At 43.4% G+C, this 18806-nt stretch overlaps 2 protein-coding genes across 2 annotated transcripts in view; both read left to right on the top strand.

Moving 5' to 3' along the window:
- LOC146186306 (uncharacterized) overlaps nt 1-3131 on the top strand; it is a 30813-nt gene extending 27682 nt beyond the window's left edge. Inside the window, exons 5-6 of the mRNA XM_084608025.1 lie at nt 2723-2961; nt 3110-3131. Coding sequence (XP_084464151.1) covers nt 2723-2961; nt 3110-3131 — 261 coding nt within the window. The remainder of the gene's footprint in view (nt 1-2722; nt 2962-3109) is intronic.
- Nucleotides 3132-3683: 552 nt separating this feature from the next.
- LOC146186305 (uncharacterized) lies at nt 3684-17914 on the top strand. Its single transcript, XM_084605654.1, has 4 exons — nt 3684-4038; nt 13008-13222; nt 13686-13880; nt 17439-17914. The coding sequence occupies exons 1-4, from the start codon at nt 3702-3704 to the stop codon at nt 17700-17702; spliced, it is 1011 nt and encodes a 336-aa protein (XP_084461780.1). The 5' UTR covers nt 3684-3701; the 3' UTR covers nt 17703-17914.
- Nucleotides 17915-18806: the final 892 nt, after the last annotated feature.

Genomic DNA, 18806 nt, shown 5'->3' with positions numbered 1-18806 from the left:
CTGACAGGCCTGACAAGAAGCATGCGAGACAAAGTATTTGTAAGTAATACTTAAAAATAATATAAAAAAGGAAGTTTTCGCATATCAGTCACAGGCACCTCCAGAAAATTTGAAAAGACAGCTAAAAGCACTCAGCTCAACACAGGCGCACGGAGGGGGAGGAGCAGGAGGAAAAGAATTAACCATCTAACTCTTCATTTACACATTGAACCACGTCTCTATTGGAAAAAGGGGAACGAGGGCTTCGAATAGTAAGTGAAAACGCATCGCCATATTCATAGATACTGGAATATTTCAGGGCACCCTTGATTCTCGACCTGCACATAAGATAACACACTAGAGGTTAGTGTCGATTGCATCTTTCTAAATTCAAGTGCCTGACCGGCAACCCTAGGCCGTGAGTTAGAACGAACCTGTCGCTTTGGTTTCCCCTTATTTTTGTGTTCTGTCCTACGACGTGAGTTCGGTGTTCATCCAGAGTAATCAAGCCACTGCGTATATTGCTGCAGCGCTTCAAATTGATCTGCAGACCTGCATCGCTCAGACATCGAAAAGCACTGTCGAGGCGAAGATGATGGGACGGAAAGCCTTTCGAGAAGATGACAACATCGTCTAGGTAGCAGACATTAGTCCGAATGCTTGAGCAGGTAGTCGCTATCTTCAAATCACTGTTGCCTCGATTGCGACCGCACATCGAGATAAAATGCAGCAGGCACAGAGATCAGGGGATGGTGATTCGCACAGCATGCAACTGGACCACACAGAGCGGCCGTGTTTTCGCTACTTGCAATAGACGAGCAAACACCTCCTTCCGTGTTTCCATTACGATTGGATGGATCCTTACACGCGTGACACTGTCAACTTAATCATGCAAAGTCAATAAAAGCCCACCTCTCCTGCAAGCTGGACGCTGTATTTGGTGGTGGCTACTTTGTAATTGAGCGAAATTACATGAGTAGGGTGTAGAGGCAAGTAGGTGAAAGCTAGTGTCCCAAGTGAAAGATGGAAGGTAAAATAGCCGGGCACTAATGTCACGTTCGCACTAGCGTCATGTGTGGTTTAAGAAAAGGTGAGAAGTAAACGGCGGGAATAGGGTAGGTGTTGATGTTGTATTAAGGGATAGCTTATTCAGCTCGTTTGCCCGAAAAGCCATCATTATCGTAGTAGTTGTAGTTGGAGTCATTAGAGTTGTCGACACCGCGTGTTTGAAATAATCGGGCGGCAGCGTTAAAAAGTCGTCTCATGGTAATTTGTGGTTCTAGTGATTGGCGATTGATTGGTTTGTGCACAAATAGGAAAGACAGGTGTCAATATGCTCAAAATGAAATAATTCTGGACGATGCCAATTAAAATATATGGTGTCTATTTCAATTAATAATACGGTTAAATAAAAATTTGTGAAAAAATGGCCTTAAATGTATCAAATTGCTCGAAATGAAAAGCTAATGTCGCTGAGGCTAAATAAAAATTAAAAGCATAATTTCATGAATTATATAACTAAAATAATTGAAAAACTAAAAAGATCGCGTTCCAAAGGTGTCAAATGCTAAAAATGAGAAGGCCATGCTTGATTCTAAATAACAAAACTTAAAATGTATAATTGATGAATCAGTATCGAAACAAAAAATATTTAAAAAAAATAAAAATTTGGAATCAAATGTGTCACAATGCTTTAAAGAAAAAGCTGATGTTTGGTGCTACTGCATATGGACGTTCTGTTCAGCATTTGTACATCGAGAGCATAATGGCAGTAGAGATGGACGACGCACTTCGCTTCTTTGCGCACTGTGGTGAGGATGGAAGAGGAGACGGTGAAAATAGCTCGCATCGTCCCTGCTCTAAGGTCATGAGTAATAAAACGGTACCAGTGACCCACTAGAGGCAAAAATGCTTACATGTGGGCTTCTAGTGTTTGAGCCTAAGGGCAGAAAATATACAATCATTATTTAGAAGCAAGCGCGGCACTGTATTTGTAACGTCTCGATCGCGTGTCTTGGTATTGACTGTCTAGAGGTGATATTAGCCTCAAGAATGGATAAAGTATTTCCTTTTGTATTTTCAGAACGTTAAGGCTTATTAGTGAGGTATACTCAATTTTTAAGAGCATGGCGCTGTAAATATGTAGTTTTGATCAAAAGTCCTGGCGCCAAAGGATTTCTATCTCAGTAGAAAAATGAATCCGTCCCTCCATAATTAAAGGGCAAATGGTATTTAAAACCCTGCGAAATGATTTCTTATCAAAAGAAGCTGTTTCACAGCCTTAATGTCGGCCTTGACGGTGCCCTACTTCTGTGTACCAGGCTTCAAGACTCGGTGTTTAGAGGAGATATCTAGCCTCTATAGAGGATTATAGGTACTAGTACATATAATAATATTAATATAGAAAGAATTGCTGCCCCGCTTAGGCGGTTTGAGACGGGTGCAAAACATGTGGTATAAATAATTTCGCTGCTAATAGCCCCGAACAAACGAAGGATCCTGTAAAGGTACCTTGTTGTTGCATGTGAGATCACTCGCGCAGTCAATTAGTAATTCAAATGAACTTAAGAGTAAAGAATATATAAACACGCCAACCTGTTCTTACCTCTGAGTTTCTTTGGAAACTTCAAGTAATTGGTGGACACTATAGTTATGCCATTTGCTCTAGGCTCAGGATTTTTCCGCAGCTGAGCCCGTAGGCCCACAGGTAAATGGCTACTTTTCTCTCACTTTGTTCCATCAGGATCGGCTGCGTTGGCACGCTGAGCCTGTCGTCAAAGGGCTTTCGAACTCTACATCGCTACGTCGCCTGGCTATTCCGTACAACTTCATGCCCAAGGAGATTGATGCGGTGCTGACGGCAGTGCGTGATTGCGCCTGCCTCGCAGAGATCCATTTCAGCTGCATTCCATTCCGAGATCTTGAGCCATTCCACAGTGCGCTAGTCAAGACCGGCGCTGGAAAAAAGGTTACAGTTGGAAGGCGAGTGGTTTATCTTTTATTGGCGTTGCTAAGTGAAAAGTCTGCATTCTCAAAGGGTTTGCGAAGTCCACATTCTACGAACCAGCTGCGGGCATGTCCCTATCATATAATTATTTGTGCACTTCTATAAAAATTGTTCTTATTACAGATGCTATTTTATCTACTCATAAATGTATACAGTCATCATTTACGGCGATCCTGCTGTGAAGCCATAATAGCGTCTGTATTAATTGTCCACTTTCTCGCCCTTGTTTTTATCGCTGCTATACTTTCAACCGGACACCTTACCAATTTGGCCAAATTGCCATTCTTCCATAATTTAGTTTGTTCTTACCGCTGTAAAACATGTTTTACTTGGTATGTACTAGAATAACTTACTGCATCTTATCCAATGTCTTCAACAAGACATCCGAAGAAAGAAATTATCTTATATACAACTGGACTCATTTCGACGATTTCGAAAACACTTTCGAGATGGTGTTGCAATACTCATGTGTGCATCACGGCAGCGTGTCGGCTCTCATGCTTTTACGTCATTGTTCTCTCCCCAAACAAGCAGCAAGACAATTACCTTATTGTTCATTGTCATCGAGAACATGAAGACATCATAACGAACTGTACATAGTTGTCATGCAGCCCACACTAATGTCGCCTGCCATCAGCATTGTTTTTACTTGAACATCAAATGACGTCAGAGCTCTCTCGTGTTTTTATGCAGCTGGTTAACGAATGATAGTCACATGACTACGCTGGCTATTCGCACCTGGAGCGAGCTGCTGAGCGGCGGACAGCAACTGCACTTCAATGAGGCCGCCAACCTGCTCAATCGGAATCAGTCCATGCCAGACATGTGCCGCACCCTCGCTGATTACGGTTCAGATCGTCTGACTTCCTTGGAAATCTGGGTTGAGTTTCTCAAGTTCGGTCAGGAGGCTGCGGAGGCCTTGGCCGCCTACTTGCCCTTGGCGCACGGCTTGCGGAAGCTTTCATTAAGGTTCCTGGCCTGGCCCTCAATTGCAGGTGTGATCGTGAACGGCATCATTCAGTGCGCAAGCATCGAGGTGCTCACATTAGATAGTAAGTTTATGCTAATTTCTGTACATATCGAATGCTCATATTTATACGCGGAACAGAAGTAACGTCAAAAATGTAAGCCATAATTTAAAGTTCCACGAAGGCTCATCTGCAGCACAGACGACTTGTGTTCGGGAAAAATTTAGCCATTTGTTGCTAACTTGGTATCTCTATATGCTTGTACAGCCGCCCACATCTTTAGCTGGCGTGCATGATGGCCGCCTTTTCTGTGCTCCTGCGTCTTAGTGCAGATAAAGGTTGCTGGAAGGTTAAGATAAAGCAAGGGTTTGGTGATTTCTTGCTTATACGTGGACTTTCCGCAGGCTAACTCCTCTGTCTGTAGCGCTCAGAATGACAGGAAATATGGGCGGCACGCGCGCCAGTTAAAGATTTGGGCGACTTTACATATATACTTATTTATGCCATTTTTCTCGCCCTCAGTATGATATAAGGTCATGTATACGTGGCGAGAATCGGTTCGCCTGGTGAAATAGTCTAATATTACAATATTGTATGAATTGATCCCATAAGCTCGTTACGGTAAACAATGAAAGATATCCTCCACCCTTCCAGATAGAGGTGAACAAGTAAACCGTATTTCGTCGCAAATTTCGTACTACATGTGGTTACCATTTAGCCGACAGTAACACACCCCTTACCCAACTAGTCGGATTTTTCAGCGACCCTATTTTTTTATTACTCAAGAAGCATAATAGGCGCGTAATGTACTGTAAAGATTAGAACATAAAAAAAGATTCTTTTTGCGGAAAGTAACAAACTTAAAGCATCCCACAACCTTAAGAAACCACAGGTGACCAAAATTATCAGGCATACAGTACGGCGTACTTCACAACCGATGTAGCTTCCGTACAATAAACTCCACATACCGTGCGATGTCATATGGTGAACAACTTGATAAATGTAGTACGCAAGGTTAAATGACCTTTAGATTCTTACTTAGGTAGAGAAACGTTTATCGGCAGGGTACAAATGACCGTATGGATGATTTGTCAAGAGTAAGCAACATCGATGATACCCGTAAGCGTCACACAGAAATCTAGCAAGAAAATTTAAAACAAAAGTACACTGTGCATTCAAACCAGTCTTCTCAGCGGGACGACTGCCATCTATCCGGAGGTACGCTGTAGTTTTTCTCATTATAAAAGACAGTCTGGCGAAACTCTAAGCCGTAAAAAGATAAGGAGCAGCAGCCGTCACCCGTTGGCTATATGTTCGAAATAGAATTAAGAGGCGTTTTGCATAATGTTAGAATTGACTAGTATAATAGCCTTATTTGATTCCAAGGGGGTCTGTTTCATAATAATGCGATCCACTCTGAAACTTTGGTTAAACACACATTGATGTAAGAGGAGTTGAGCATTTAAATCATTTTTTTTTCTGGAAGCGACCGAAAAACAGCGTATCAGCGCATCTGAAAACGTGCTCACTAGAGGGGTCGTTGCCAAAATGCGTTAAGTAGAACCGCTGCAGAAAATGTTTGAGTGCAAGCGGTTGTTTTTGTCTTTTTAGTGTCGAAAATACGATGATCGAGCTAGAATGCAACACTGTTTTTGCAATGGTCATATTTTGAAACTTAAAATAGATCTCCATAACTAGCTGACAATCAAATGCGTTAAAATGAGAATAACATCTATTTCAGTTTCCAAACTCGAGGCTCGCAAGGTATAGAGACGTACAGCCAGAGACACAAGTTTTCGGGACGTATTTATTATTTATTTATTATTTATTATTGTTAATATTAGTATTTCTTTTTATTTATTTTTGTATGACCAGGGAAACAGTGAATAAAATCTGCTGAATCCCTAGGAGAAATGGACGCGCCATTCAGAGAAAAATGTCACAGGAAAATAGCGAAGCAAAGAAATGTTTTTCCACAAATCCGCATTCCGGAAACTTTTCTCCCTGACTGTACAGTTGTGAGCAAGCGTGGTATACAATAAGCAGCCCCTGGTGTAGATCGGAAAAACTGCACCGAAAAGCCATCTAGCGAAGTGACACATGCATGTCGATAAAATGGGACACTGCCACGGTTGCATAGATCCGAAATAGCTGTTGCTAGATAGCGTTCCAATGCAGTTCTCGCGAGCTCCACCATGAGCTGCGTCTTGTACCATTTTTGCTCACGGCTGTACTTTTTCACGGCTGTTCTTTCTGATCTTTTTTTTTTGTTTGTACGTTCTTGGACAAAGTATTAGCAGACCTCGTTGCACGCCACGAAATCCAAAACAAATGTGCGCCATTAATTAGCAAAAGCCACAAGCATGCACTTTGCGATGCGAAAGAAGCGTTCATAGTCAAGGATAAGCAGGGCCAGTGCTAGACATAATAAAAACATGACAGGCGGTCCTGAAGGAGAAATTATCATTGCCCACTTGAAGGAATCAGTTAAAATTTGGCTAAATATTGTTCTATATTGGATTAGAATGATAATTGCAGTTTTTCTGCAAGGCGATATTTCTTTTTTCAGTTATTTTTGGCTGTCTAGAAAAATCTTTATTTCTCTGGTTTTGAATATTCCAGTGCTCAATATATAAAATACGGCAGAAGATGATTTCATTACATTCATAATAACGTGCCATATTGTTGGCAATTTCATTATCTCTGAAGAGCGTGCGCTGAGGGTTGGTATCAAGCTTTGTTTTTAAAATTGTCAGTTTAGATAACAAGGTGGCAATATGTTTCTTATTTTACATCTGTCGGTTGCACTGGACATTCACAGTCACGATACGGAACGCCATATACAATCTTTTAGTTTTCGTTCCATAGCTATAAGAGGATATTACTTCATGCAAGCTAAGCCTCAAATATTCACTTTTTACACACCACGCAAGGATTTCAGGTTCGGATACCATTCTATTCAGCCGCATTCCATAGTTGAGGAAATTAGTTTCACGCACTGCTAATCGTATATATAGGTAACTTCAATACTAAGGTAGGCAAGTAGCACACTGGCGACCAGATATTAAGGGACTACGGAATACCCTCTACAAATAGCAGAGGAAAGTCTTTAGTACGATTCGCACAAAGTAATAATTTACGTATCATGAATACCTTCTTCAACGTACATTATCTGGACACGGATAAGCGTTAACTGGAAGGCTAAAAATGAAATCGACTTTATGTGCTCTATGCCCCTCATTCTGCAGGATGTGGAGGTCATCGAGGAGGGGCGATGCAATAATCATAGCGTAATAAGGTATAGTCATACAGAAGATTTACAAAAGGGAACTGAACAATCTGGTAAGCAAGAAGCCGATCAATGAATTGGAGCTAAGCGGGAAATTAGAGGTACTCTGGACCTCGCTGCAGAGTTGATGCTTAGCTTACCTGACCTTAATGTAGAAGCAATGAGCAATAATTTCAGAGATAGCGTTAGTGAGTGCGCGATAGTAGGTTGGTAGTGTTAGGCTGATACCGGTAAGCTATCTAAGGAGACCAAAAACCTTTTTGAGAAACGCAAAAGCACGAATGCCTTCAAACTAAGAGAAGATACATTCTGCAGATCTTTCAAGCGAGATCGGTTATTAGCATAAAATTTCCCCAGAAGGAAGCGTAACATGGAGATTTCATGCTCTCTAGAATAGTGGTAGCCTCAAAATTGTCCAGAGGAAACTAGGACTAGCAAAAAGCAGGTGTATGCGCTGAAGGATAAAGCGGCAATGTCATTACAGGCATGACGAGGACAGTCAATGTAGCTGAGAAGTTTCATACAGATTTATATAGTAGCCAATTTAACCAGCAGAATAATAAAAGTGTTGAGCAAATAAACGTTTGCGCCTGTACCGAAGTACACGAAGTATTAGCAGCAATGAAAAGAGGGGGAGTAGATGGGGAGGACAAGGTAACTGCAGACTAGTTGAAAGACTGTTCAAGGATTGTGCTATAAACACTGGCCCCTTTTTATAAGGAATGCCTCATGACCTCAAGAGTACCGGAATAGTAGAAGAGCGTTCACATTACCTGAATCCTCAGAAAGAGGACAAGGTCTTGAAATATTTGACCGAGAAGCTTACTATCCGATACGTCTGGCGTCATCCCCTTCAGCTATTACACAGTCAATGCTTTCAAAGCAACAATGCGTCTGACGTAACTGCATATCGCTGCAGAGCGACACAAGCACAGGGGTATCCGGCGATGGTGCTCCGCATGGCCTGCCACTTGGCGTTTTGCGTTGTCGGGTCAGAAGCAGTAGGGCTTTGAAAAGAGTGAATATGTTTTAACTAGATGTGGATGGCATTATACAAGGTATTTACTAAGGTACTAGCTAATCGGACACTCGCCACCTTAGACTTCAATCAACCAAAGGATCAGGCAGGCCTTCTTAAAGGGTACTCTGCCTTTGATCATATCTATACTATCAACAAGGTGATGCAAAAGTACTTGGACTATAACCAGCCCTTTGTACGTAGCATTTATTCATTATGGGATGGAATTTGACTCAATATAAACCTCTGCCATCATGCATGCATTGTGAAATCATGGAGCCACAAATGAAACTGTAGTGACTATGAGATTCCCATTAAGAAATGTGTTAGGCAAAAAGCTACAATCTCCGCGGGATTATTTACTGCTTTATTTGAGAAAGTATTCAGAGATCTGGAGTGGGAACTGTTAGATGATAAACATTGATGAAGAATACCAAAATAATAATCGCTTCGTCGAATGTATTGCTTTGCTAAGTAACTCAAGAGCGAATCGCAAAGAATGGTTAATGGCCTATACCAGAAAAGCGGAACGGGAGGCCTATGTATCTATATGCTGAAGGCAGGTAATGTTCAACATCCTTGGAATGGTATAGCAGTGTACAATAAGTAGCGAAGCTTTCGAAGAGGTAAGTGACTATGTGTACTTAAGGAAGGTAGTAACTGTAGATCCAGACCACGACAAGTTTATAGCTAGCAGAACAACAATGTAATGTAGCGCATTTGGCGTGTACTCTCAGAATATCGCAACAGGTTTACTGCCTTCGTTCAAGAGGAAAGTATACAACAGTTACACTTACCAGTGCTCAAATATGGGGCTGAAATGTGCAATCCAATGAAAGGGGTTCCAGTTAAGCTGAGCACAACGTAGAGCTCTATGAAATGGAAAATGGTAGATATAATGTTAACAGATAGTACGCGTAGAGAGTAGGTCAAATAACACAAGTTAATGACATTCTAGTCGAAGTCGACAATAGGTATGGGCAGGACATGTGATGCGAAGCGAGGCTAAACAATGGTCGCTAAGGTTAACAAATTGAGATCAAGGGAAAAAAACGCAGTTGGAGCGGGAGAAAATTAGATGGGCTGATCAGATTAAGAAGACTCAAGGGCACAAGCTCGATTGGAGGAATATAGGAGAGGGATTTGCCCTGCAGTGGGTGTAGACCCTAATCACTATTTTATTTAGCGGGCGGCAGTTGTGGGAGCGCTGTGATAGGGACAGCCACCACAACGTTACCAGTTTCGCAAGTACACGCACCAGAAAAATATTTTCGACGCGTCGGGGCGGTCTTCCGCCAATTGTGAGGTTCGAGTAAATGCGCTACTCCCAGCTGCACGCCGCTAGTTTGTCCGACATCAAAGACTATATGCAATGCCGTGCAACTAGGACTCTAATTCCACCAATGTCGCGCCATCAACATACACCGTAAGCACTGCCTCCTTCGTTTAAAATAATTGATGTCGCGTGTGGCGTGCCATGGTTGCTAGTAAAGACAGTGATGCAAAGTAAAGACACAGCGCCTGTTTTCGTCCTTTCTCCTGTTTGTCTCCGTGTTGTGCCTTGCGCTGTTTTTAGGACGCAGTGACGGCTCGTTATTAAACCCTATAGAGCTTACACATGGGAAGCCATTGCCATATCCGAATTCAGCGCCGGTTCCTCTTAGACAAGATGAGTTAGTGAGAACATAGTATACGTGTATCTTGTACAAATGCCGCACAAGGTTTGCGGCGCTCCCTAGCTGTGTCCACAGGAAGAGCAGTGCAGTAATGGAGTTAAATAAAAGCAAGTGTTGAAGCAATAATTTATTCTCACTGCCATTCGCTGTTCACCGATGTGATCATCGTCTGTGCATGGCTAGATTCCAACCTTTGTGTTCTCTGATAGAAAAAAATTCAGTTTTCCGAAAATTCAGAAACAAGTATACAATTTAGTGTGATTACCGTAAATAACTGATGTCAGCAGTAAAACAGCCTAAATAATATAGGTACATCAGAAAAAAAGCAAGCCGAAGCTCGTCAAGAAATATTCTCTACCATCACTCAATAGCCCCCCCTGACAACCTTTCAGTCTTGATAGTGTGGAGCTCGCACATGTCGGAAACGTGGTCCAGCGAGGCCTCTACACATTCCATTGTATTTAAAAGCTGGGTGTAAGCTTAAAAAGATATTCAACAAAAAGATCTAAAGCTATTGCTGTAAAAGATAAAATGGATAGGGAAATGTCAATTTGCCAATTTGCTGTAGTGTTGCTTCTTTAGTGATGGCTTCCCTGCTGCCTCTTCTTCCTCCTCATACCGATCACCTTTGCTCAATTTTGACAATAGTAGTACCGGTAGAAACAGGAATCCGAAGATGCTATAGAGTAAACATCAATTTTCATCTGTTCATATTGCGCTTAAGGAACATATAGGGCCGAAAGAGGTAAAACAACCCACATGGTAAAAATTTCCGGAGCCTTCCCCTACGGCGCATTTCATAGCCTTAGTCCGCTTGGGACGTCGAACCGCTAAATAAAATCAATCTGCACTTTGTATCAGCATAGAAGCACCACATGTGGAACCAGCTCCCATTCACAGAAGCAGCATGCTATTGCCTGCTACTGTCGCTTTACAGAGAAAACGGTTACACGGTCTCTGCATGTCGCAAGTGTGAGTGGGTAATAAGAAGACATTCAAAAGGGCTCCGGAGATTTCCTATTACACGACGTCCCAAGGCGAGCATTCAAAAAGGCTCGCTCTACGCAGCACCGGTGGCAAGAAGCAAAATTCTACCTAGCCAGTTCTAATTGGATGGGTTCAAAGCACGGTTGTGGTGTGGCGTCTGTGGCATGAAGAGCGGCAATAAATAATTCCATAAGAATGTTTACCACCGACCTAATGGGCCAATAAAATAAATTGAGCAACCTTATAGGCTCCGCACTCTACCTTTAAGTTCAGGCGCCGTCACGGCGCGATCCCATAGTCGAGTTGATATTATGAAAATAGCCATTAATGCTCGCTATGGGTGGTGAGAAAAAACGATGGTGCAACGTGCATGGCGGACAATGTGTACTTCTTCTTTCAACGCGAATCCTTATTGGTGACGAAAGCGAAGAAGGGCTTAAATATTTTATAGACGCGCACCGTGCGTATTCTTTAGAAATAACCCAAAATAGCTCCGAAGTATTATTACTGCAACGAAGTGACCCATGAGTACCACATAGCTAGCCGAAAATCGTCTCCTCACGTATTGTCTGTGCGTCGCTGTTATTAATTGTGCCAACTCTAAGAAAAGCTGCTCATATAACTAACTGCTCGCAGCAAGTTATCGCTTATATTACTTTGAGGGGAGAGTCGGGCTTGCTTTTTCAGGGAAGGAAAAAATAAAGGAAAGGTTTAACCCGGCTAAACCTTGGTTGACAAATCGAAAGCGTGCGACACCTCTATGGATATCTGCAAATCTCAAGTCCACTGTAGCCAGCTCTAGATGGGTGTCGAGTGCATTTTGAAGGTAGAAGTGCCAAGGTAAGCCCGAAAGGCAGCCGTGGCCATCGAGGGAAAGGGTAGGCAGGGAACTGAAAGGATGTGTCGCATCGTGAATGAACCGGTACAAATTAAATTTGTCAGGTGTGCGAAGAAGCGATGTGCGATGCAGAAGAGCTAAGCGGCACAAGAAGCGTGCACCGTTAGGGCCGAGCGCCACATTTACGAAGAAGCGGGCGGTACTGAGGCCGTGTGCCGCTAGGCACTTTGAAGGCCATGTCAAACACACGCTGTCCAAGCTGCGCAGGGGCATAGTAAAGCTTTTGCTTTATAATATTTTCATTTACGATTCTTCATTTATACGCTAAAATGCCGCGGGGGCCAAGCAGCATGCTCACATGTCTCGCCCAGCCATAGTGACAATCGCAATACAAGTTGCCGTTTCTTCATGAGAGGCGTCTGAAATTCAATTGAAAGCGCGCAATTGGAAGCGGGGCATTTGGAGGAGCCGCTGTGCCAAGCGCTTGCTTGGCTAGAAGCATCATCGTCTGCGTCATAGCTGAGGTCTTTAAGATCAAGGAATGGTGTGCTGGGCTTGCAAGCGATTAGTTTCTATTTTGAGGCCCTAGGTGATTGATAAATCGGGGATATAAGGAGCGCTGATTATACTATGACAGCCGCATACCCTGCGTTGCGAGCGAAAACAGCCCGAGCATTCCTTTGACAGTTGGTTTTTAGAAGCTGGCGTGGGTGGGGAGTGGATGATCGGTGGGATCTAGACGTTTAATTAGCACATAGTTTGGCCGAAATGCCAAGAGCTTTATTAATGAATGAGAATTAAACCCGAAGCCTGTGCCTATTGGGCACGTCGGTACTGCTTCGTTGAAGCGGGACTCTGTATCATTGTTGAATGGTCTGTTACATAGCTGTGTTGTTTACGACTGTATGTTAACTGTATGAGATTACAGAGGTACAATTGAATGGATCCGTGAACAGGCGAGTACTAAAGTGCATATACGCTAGCGAGGAACCACCAAGGGAGCCGACGCGAGGAGTCGCTAGTGCTATCGCAGCACTCCTAAAGGCCGATCGCATGTATCCTAAATATTTATTGCCGTATTGAACATAGGTAGGGGAGAAATATACAGTGCTCATCGAGTGGGGGTTTTCTGCCGCGATGATTCCGCGGGCTGATCCACTGTTTCAAAAAAGCTATAACATTTGTTTTCGTCCAGCAGAACGATAAATGCGCCCTTAAGCGACATCTTTTTATTTTTATGCGCAGGCTTTAACTTCAACGACGATGCTATCAAGCTGCTTAGCGAATGGCTTCGGGACCGCCAGCGAACGAACAGCCTAACACTGTCACTGGTATTTGAATCGGCGAATCGAGTCCTGGAAACATTTGCTGAATATCTACAATCAAACTACTCCTTGACATCAATCACTGCAATAGGCTACGAATTGAATGAAAAGCACAAACTCCAAGTCGCCAACCTGGTAAGATTTCTTGACACTTTACCGCATATAAAACTTCAGCTCCTCGGGCATGTGAGTTGCTGGCGAGTCCTTTTGCGACACGTATACCTTTCATGTGCCAAATCCGCTGTATACACTTTTTACTTCATTCGGCTGCATTTTTGTACCTTTATACGGGGCAAATAGCATAAGCCAATTTTTTTCTCACAGAAATGTCTGTTGTCATGAAGGTTTGAAACATAAGCCTTTAAACTGCAGTCCTATCGCTACTTGATTTGCATGAACTTGAGTTGGATTATTCACTTAAGCTATAGGAGTCGTTCTTCCATATAACTATGACAAGCCAGTTGCAAAAGCTTTCCGAAAACCTTCCCCTGGCAACGGTGAATCAGCTCGTAATTTAAAGTCGCAAACAAGCTATTTAACTCTTACGGAGACACGGTTGTGTTTGCAGCTATATTCTCTCAATGTTTGCACACTGTAGGCTCACCGTAACTACGGTCTTCTCCACTGCGCCGTCGGGTTCGTTCTCGGATCTGAGAATAAGCGCGCAGCACAAGCCTTCCAACTGGTTTTGTCGCAACCTCAGCTTGTGGAAGCGGTGCAGCGGATCGGTGCTCTGAGCCAAGCAGAAGCTGAGAGAAGGATCAGAGTTGCCGCCTGTCGTGTTCACTGCAACGTAAGTGCTGTGCTCCACACAAAGTTCCTGGACCACGTAGACAGTAGCCTTTTAGATTCTTCCCACAGCCGAACAATTTGCCGTTGACGGCATATGCCATATCCATTTTAATCGCCTCATAATTAGTTGCTCCACTTTTCTGTTCTGGCTTCCGAACAAACGAAAAATGTTTCCCTCTGGTCATCATCATCACCAGCCGGACTATACCAACTGTAGAGCGAAGGCCTCTCCCATACTTTTTCAATTAACCCGGTCCTGCGCTAGCTGCATCCACTTGACCCCTGCGAACTTGTTAACCTCATCCACCCACCTAAATTTCTGCCGCCCTCTACTACGCTTTCCTCTCCTTGGAATCCAGTTTGTTACCCAAAGCGACCTTCTGTTGTCCTCTCTGCGCACTACATGACTTGCCCATGCCCATTTCTTCTTGATTTCCACTAGAATGTCAGTAACTCGAGTTATTTCTCTCACCTATTCTGCACGCTTTCTATCTCTTAAGGTTGCACATATCATTTTTCGTTCCATAGTCCTCTGCGTTGTCCTCAGCTTACGTAGAACCCGTCTCGTTAGCCTCCACGTTTCAGCCCCATAGGTAAGTACAGGTAAGATGCAACTGTTGTATACTTTCCTCTTGAGCGATACCGGTAAGCTGCTAGTGATGATCTGCGAGTGCTTGCCAAATGCGCTCCATCCCCAACCTTATTCGCCAAGGTATTTCCCTTTCATGGTCTAGATAGTAGTCACGCAGGGGTAGTGCAGCGTTTAGGGCGCTCGACAACTGCACCCAAGGATGCGGGATCGAATCCCGGCCACGGTGGCCGCTTTTCAATTGAAGCCAAAAGCAAGGCACCGTGTGCTGTGCGATTTCAGTGCATGTTAAAGAATCGCAGGTGGTCGAAATTTCTGGAGTCCTCCACTACGACGTCTCATAGTCTGCTTATCTTTGGGGCATTGAGCCCCACAAACAGTCTCCCAAGTAGAGAGATTACCCTACTCCTTCTAGTGCTTCGCTACCTATTGTGAACTGCTGTTCCTTTCCTAGTCTGTTGAACATTACCTTAGACTTTTGCATATTGATTTTCAAGCCTATCGTATTGCTATTTCTGTCTAGGTTATCATTCTGTGCAGTTCAATCCCTTAGTTCTTTAGCTAGGCAATGTCATAAGCGAATCGAAGGTTACTGAGTACTGGGGAGTTCGTGTCTTCTTGCCTAACACTTTTCTTTACAGGATTTTGTTTTGCTTTTCTAACGCAGAACTATGGTTGCTATGCAGCCACTAGAGATATTTATACGTGGCAAGGAAAACCAAAGAGATACAACAGCTGATGACTTGCTTGGATGTACCTGTACTTCTCTGCATCAACCGCAGCCACCAATTCGTCTTCAGTTCTGTTATTGATAGCCGTCTTCTGCCTTCTGCAATGACATATATGTAACAATATATATATATATATATATATATATATATATATATATATATATATATATATATATATATATATATAATGTGCGTGTTTATGTGTTTGTGTTGGCTTCAAAGCTTGTATCACCTGTCTCTAGACAATGTCTGCTCCACCTGCTTTATTTCATAAAAGCCTTATTTCCTATTTATCATTATTTTTCTCAAGTCAGCCAACCGTAAATGATGCACTCAATCAGTTTTTCATTCTCTCCGCTCCTCATACTACGGGGTGATGAAGCACTTAAATGTAAAAATACTCCGTATTCGAGTTTGTATTTTGTCATAAAAGTGATAGGTTTAACGGGTTCCGGAAGAGTGGGGGATACCTCCGCAGTGCAACTGCTCTGCCCAGTCTCTATATGAAGTTGGATTTGTTGATTACCACGCCAGGCACACACATTCACTTCGGATTTCTTAAGTTTTGCTACTTGTACGATATCGCGATTATTACCTGTTCACTCCTTTAAAACGGTACTCTAGTATCGATTATATCCATACCAACAATCAGGTGATAGAAAAATGCTCGGAATATAACCAGCCCTTATACATAGCATTCATTGATTACGAAAAAGCATTTGACTCGGTTGAAACCTCGGCGGTGATGCAGACATTGCAAAAAAAGGGGGTAGACGAGTCGTACGTGAAAGTGCTGGAAGATATATATAGGGACTGCACAGCAACCATAATTCTGCATAAAGAAGTAACAAAATTCCCATAAAGAAAGGTGTTAGGCAGGGAGACACAATCTCCCCAGTACTATTTACAACTTGTTTAGAGGAAGTATTCAGAGACGTGGAATGGGAGCAGTTAGGGATAAGGGTAGATGGAGAATACCTCAGTAATCTGCGATTTGCTGATGGCATTGCCTTGCTAAGCAACTCGGGGGATGAACTGCAAATAGTGATTGATGACCTAGACAGGAAAAGTAGAAAGGTAGGGTTGAAAATCAATATGCAGAAGGCTAAGGTAATGTTCAACAGCTTCGGAAAGGAACAGCAGCTCACATTAGGTAGAGAAATACTGGAAGTAGTAGGCGAATATGTCTATTTAGGACAGGTAGTAACCGCAGATCCGGACCATGAAAAGGAAATAACAAGAAGAATAAGATTGGGATGGAGCGCATTTGGCAAGCACTCGCAGATTATGACTAGCAGCTTACAGGTATCGCTCAAGAGGAAAGTATACAACAGTTGCATCTTGCCGGTGCTCACCTATGGGGCTGAAACGTGGAGGCTAACCAAGAGAGTTCTACTTAAGTTGACAAGCCAGAGGGCTATGGAACGAAAAATAGTAGGGGTAACATTAAGAGATAGGAAACTTGCAGAGTGCGTCAGAGAAATAACTCAGGTTACCGACATTCTAGCGGAAATTAAGAAGAAGAAATGGGCATGGGCAGGACATGTAGTGCGAAGAGAGTATAACCGATGGTCCCTGAGGGTAACAAACTGGATTCCAAGGGAAGGAAAGCGTAGCAGGGGGCGGCAGAAAGTTAGGTGGGCGGATGAGATTAAGAAGTTCGCAGGGTTCAAGTGTATAGAGCTAGCACAGAACCGGGTTAAGTGGTGAAATATGGGAGACGCCTTCACCCTGCAGTGGGTATAATCAGGCTGATGGTGATGATGATGACTCCTTAAAAAACAGATCAAATATTTCCAGCTCTGTTCAGTGGAGCATAACATTCAATGTGAGTCAACAATGTATCTACCTCGACATATAACGGTGTAATATTAGCGCTAATACAGGGCTGTTTTCTCTCTGCAGTGGTGGCGAAGTAGAGGGGTCGCTCGCACACTGTACCCTAGAATACGGGATAGAATCCCGGCCTGGGCCACTTTTCAATGGAGGCGGAAAGCAAGGCGCCAGTGTGCTGTGCGAAGTCACCAGAGGTTAAATAACCCCGAATGATCGAAATTTACTGAGCCTTCCGCTGCGACCTCTATCATAACCTGAGTACACGGGGACGTTAAATAATATAAAGCAAACCAAGCAAAACTATACTGCTGTGATGCAACACCTTCCGGAATGGTTTGGCAGCATTTTCACGAAATGCATCTGATGTTTGTGCCAACGGTGACTTCTGTTCTGTTGTATGCAGTTCTGGCAGCTTGCGAGAATTGTGAAAGGAGAGCTCCAGTGCAACCAACCGGACAACGGCAGCCACGATGACAGAGATGTGCCCTTACAGCTTGATCAACTCGGGCAGTACGTGCTCACGCATATCTCCTCCTTGCTCAAGCTTAGTGACATCCTGGACGATGAAGATCAGTCAGCAAGCCTTCCTAGCGAAGCCTTGCATCTATGCAGCACACGAGACGAGGAAAAGCCGACTAAAAACAGCCTTGCTCCGTCAGGCGCTTAGCGCCGCCGGAAGGTATAAGGCCCAAGTCCTGCGGATGAGGTAGACGACGCTCAGATAACGAGTGCTCACATCCCACCATTGCATGTGTTTGAACCATTCTCCCTTATTGTACCACTGCTGCGGCGTCAAATACGCTCATCGCGTATTTTATGCACTGACAACTCTCCGTTGAAGCCAAAAGAACAACACTGAAGGCAAACAGAATAATAAAGAGGAAGAAACTTCGCAATGGAACCCACAGGTAATTGTTTCAATCTATGCCCCGGCGTTCACTCTTCAATGAACGCAAAAAGGCAAACACTAGTGTCTTGGAAAGAAGTGTCTGGGTATTAAAAAGATGGACGAAGTTAGAAGAGCGAATCATATTGGAAGTTGCTTTCGGCGCGTGGCGGCCTGATCCAATCACGAAAATCTAAGAACACGCTGCTAAAGGTAACGAAACCTTTGCCTGGCCAAGATAAAGCAAGAAATTGTCCATCACAGAGTGCTAACCACAGCCTGCTCCAGCGGAATTAAAAAAGCTAGTAAGTAGGAGTACTGTAAATTTTCCCTTGCACTGGCGTTCAATATCTCTCTCTCTCTCTCTCTCTCTCTCTCTATATATATATATATATATATATATATATATATATATATATATATATATATATATATATATATATATATATATATATATATATACATTACTCCGTCCAGATGGTAGAAGTTTCCGGAGTCCTCCACTACGGCGTCTCTCATAGCCTGAGTCGCTTTGGGACGTTAAACCCCACCAACCAAACCAAACCAAACTTAATGTACCTGTGTGCTGGATTGGCGTTGTCTTCTTATAGACCTTGAACATACAAACTGCAATAGAAACCAATTCATTTTAGTGCGCAGCTCTTTGGCGCCCGTTTCTGGGTTTCGCGTCTTCGTCTGCGTCATCCGCGTCGGCCTCGTAACCAGCTCCGCCCCCTTTCATCCCCCCCCCCCCCGTTTGAGCTGGCGCTTCCGGATTTATTTATAGGAAATGAAAGGCGCGGTAACTGTCTCACTTGTTTTCTGTGGACACCGCAACCACGCCGTAAGGGAAGGAAGGAAGGTGGGAGTGAAACTAGAAAGAGA

The sequence above is a fragment of the Amblyomma maculatum genome, chromosome 6 (genome assembly GCF_055883805.1).
Source record: "Amblyomma maculatum isolate TAMU_Amacu chromosome 6, ASM5588380v1, whole genome shotgun sequence".
In the NCBI taxonomy this organism is placed as follows: Eukaryota; Metazoa; Arthropoda; class Arachnida; order Ixodida; family Ixodidae; genus Amblyomma; species Amblyomma maculatum.
This window is presented reverse-complemented; position numbering and strand designations above follow the sequence as displayed.

Bases quoted from the DNA above. Each gene is read 5' to 3' on its own strand.
- LOC146186305 (XM_084605654.1), top strand. From the start codon at position 3,702: ATGACTACGCTGGCTATTCGCACCTGGAGCGAGCTGCTGAGCGGCGGA. The intron at 4,039-13,007 runs GTAAGTTTATGC...TTTTATGCGCAG, and splicing joins CGAGGTGCTCACATTAGATA to GCTTTAACTTCAACGACGAT. The intron at 13,881-17,438 runs GTAAGTGCTGTG...TGTTGTATGCAG, and splicing joins CCTGTCGTGTTCACTGCAAC to TTCTGGCAGCTTGCGAGAAT.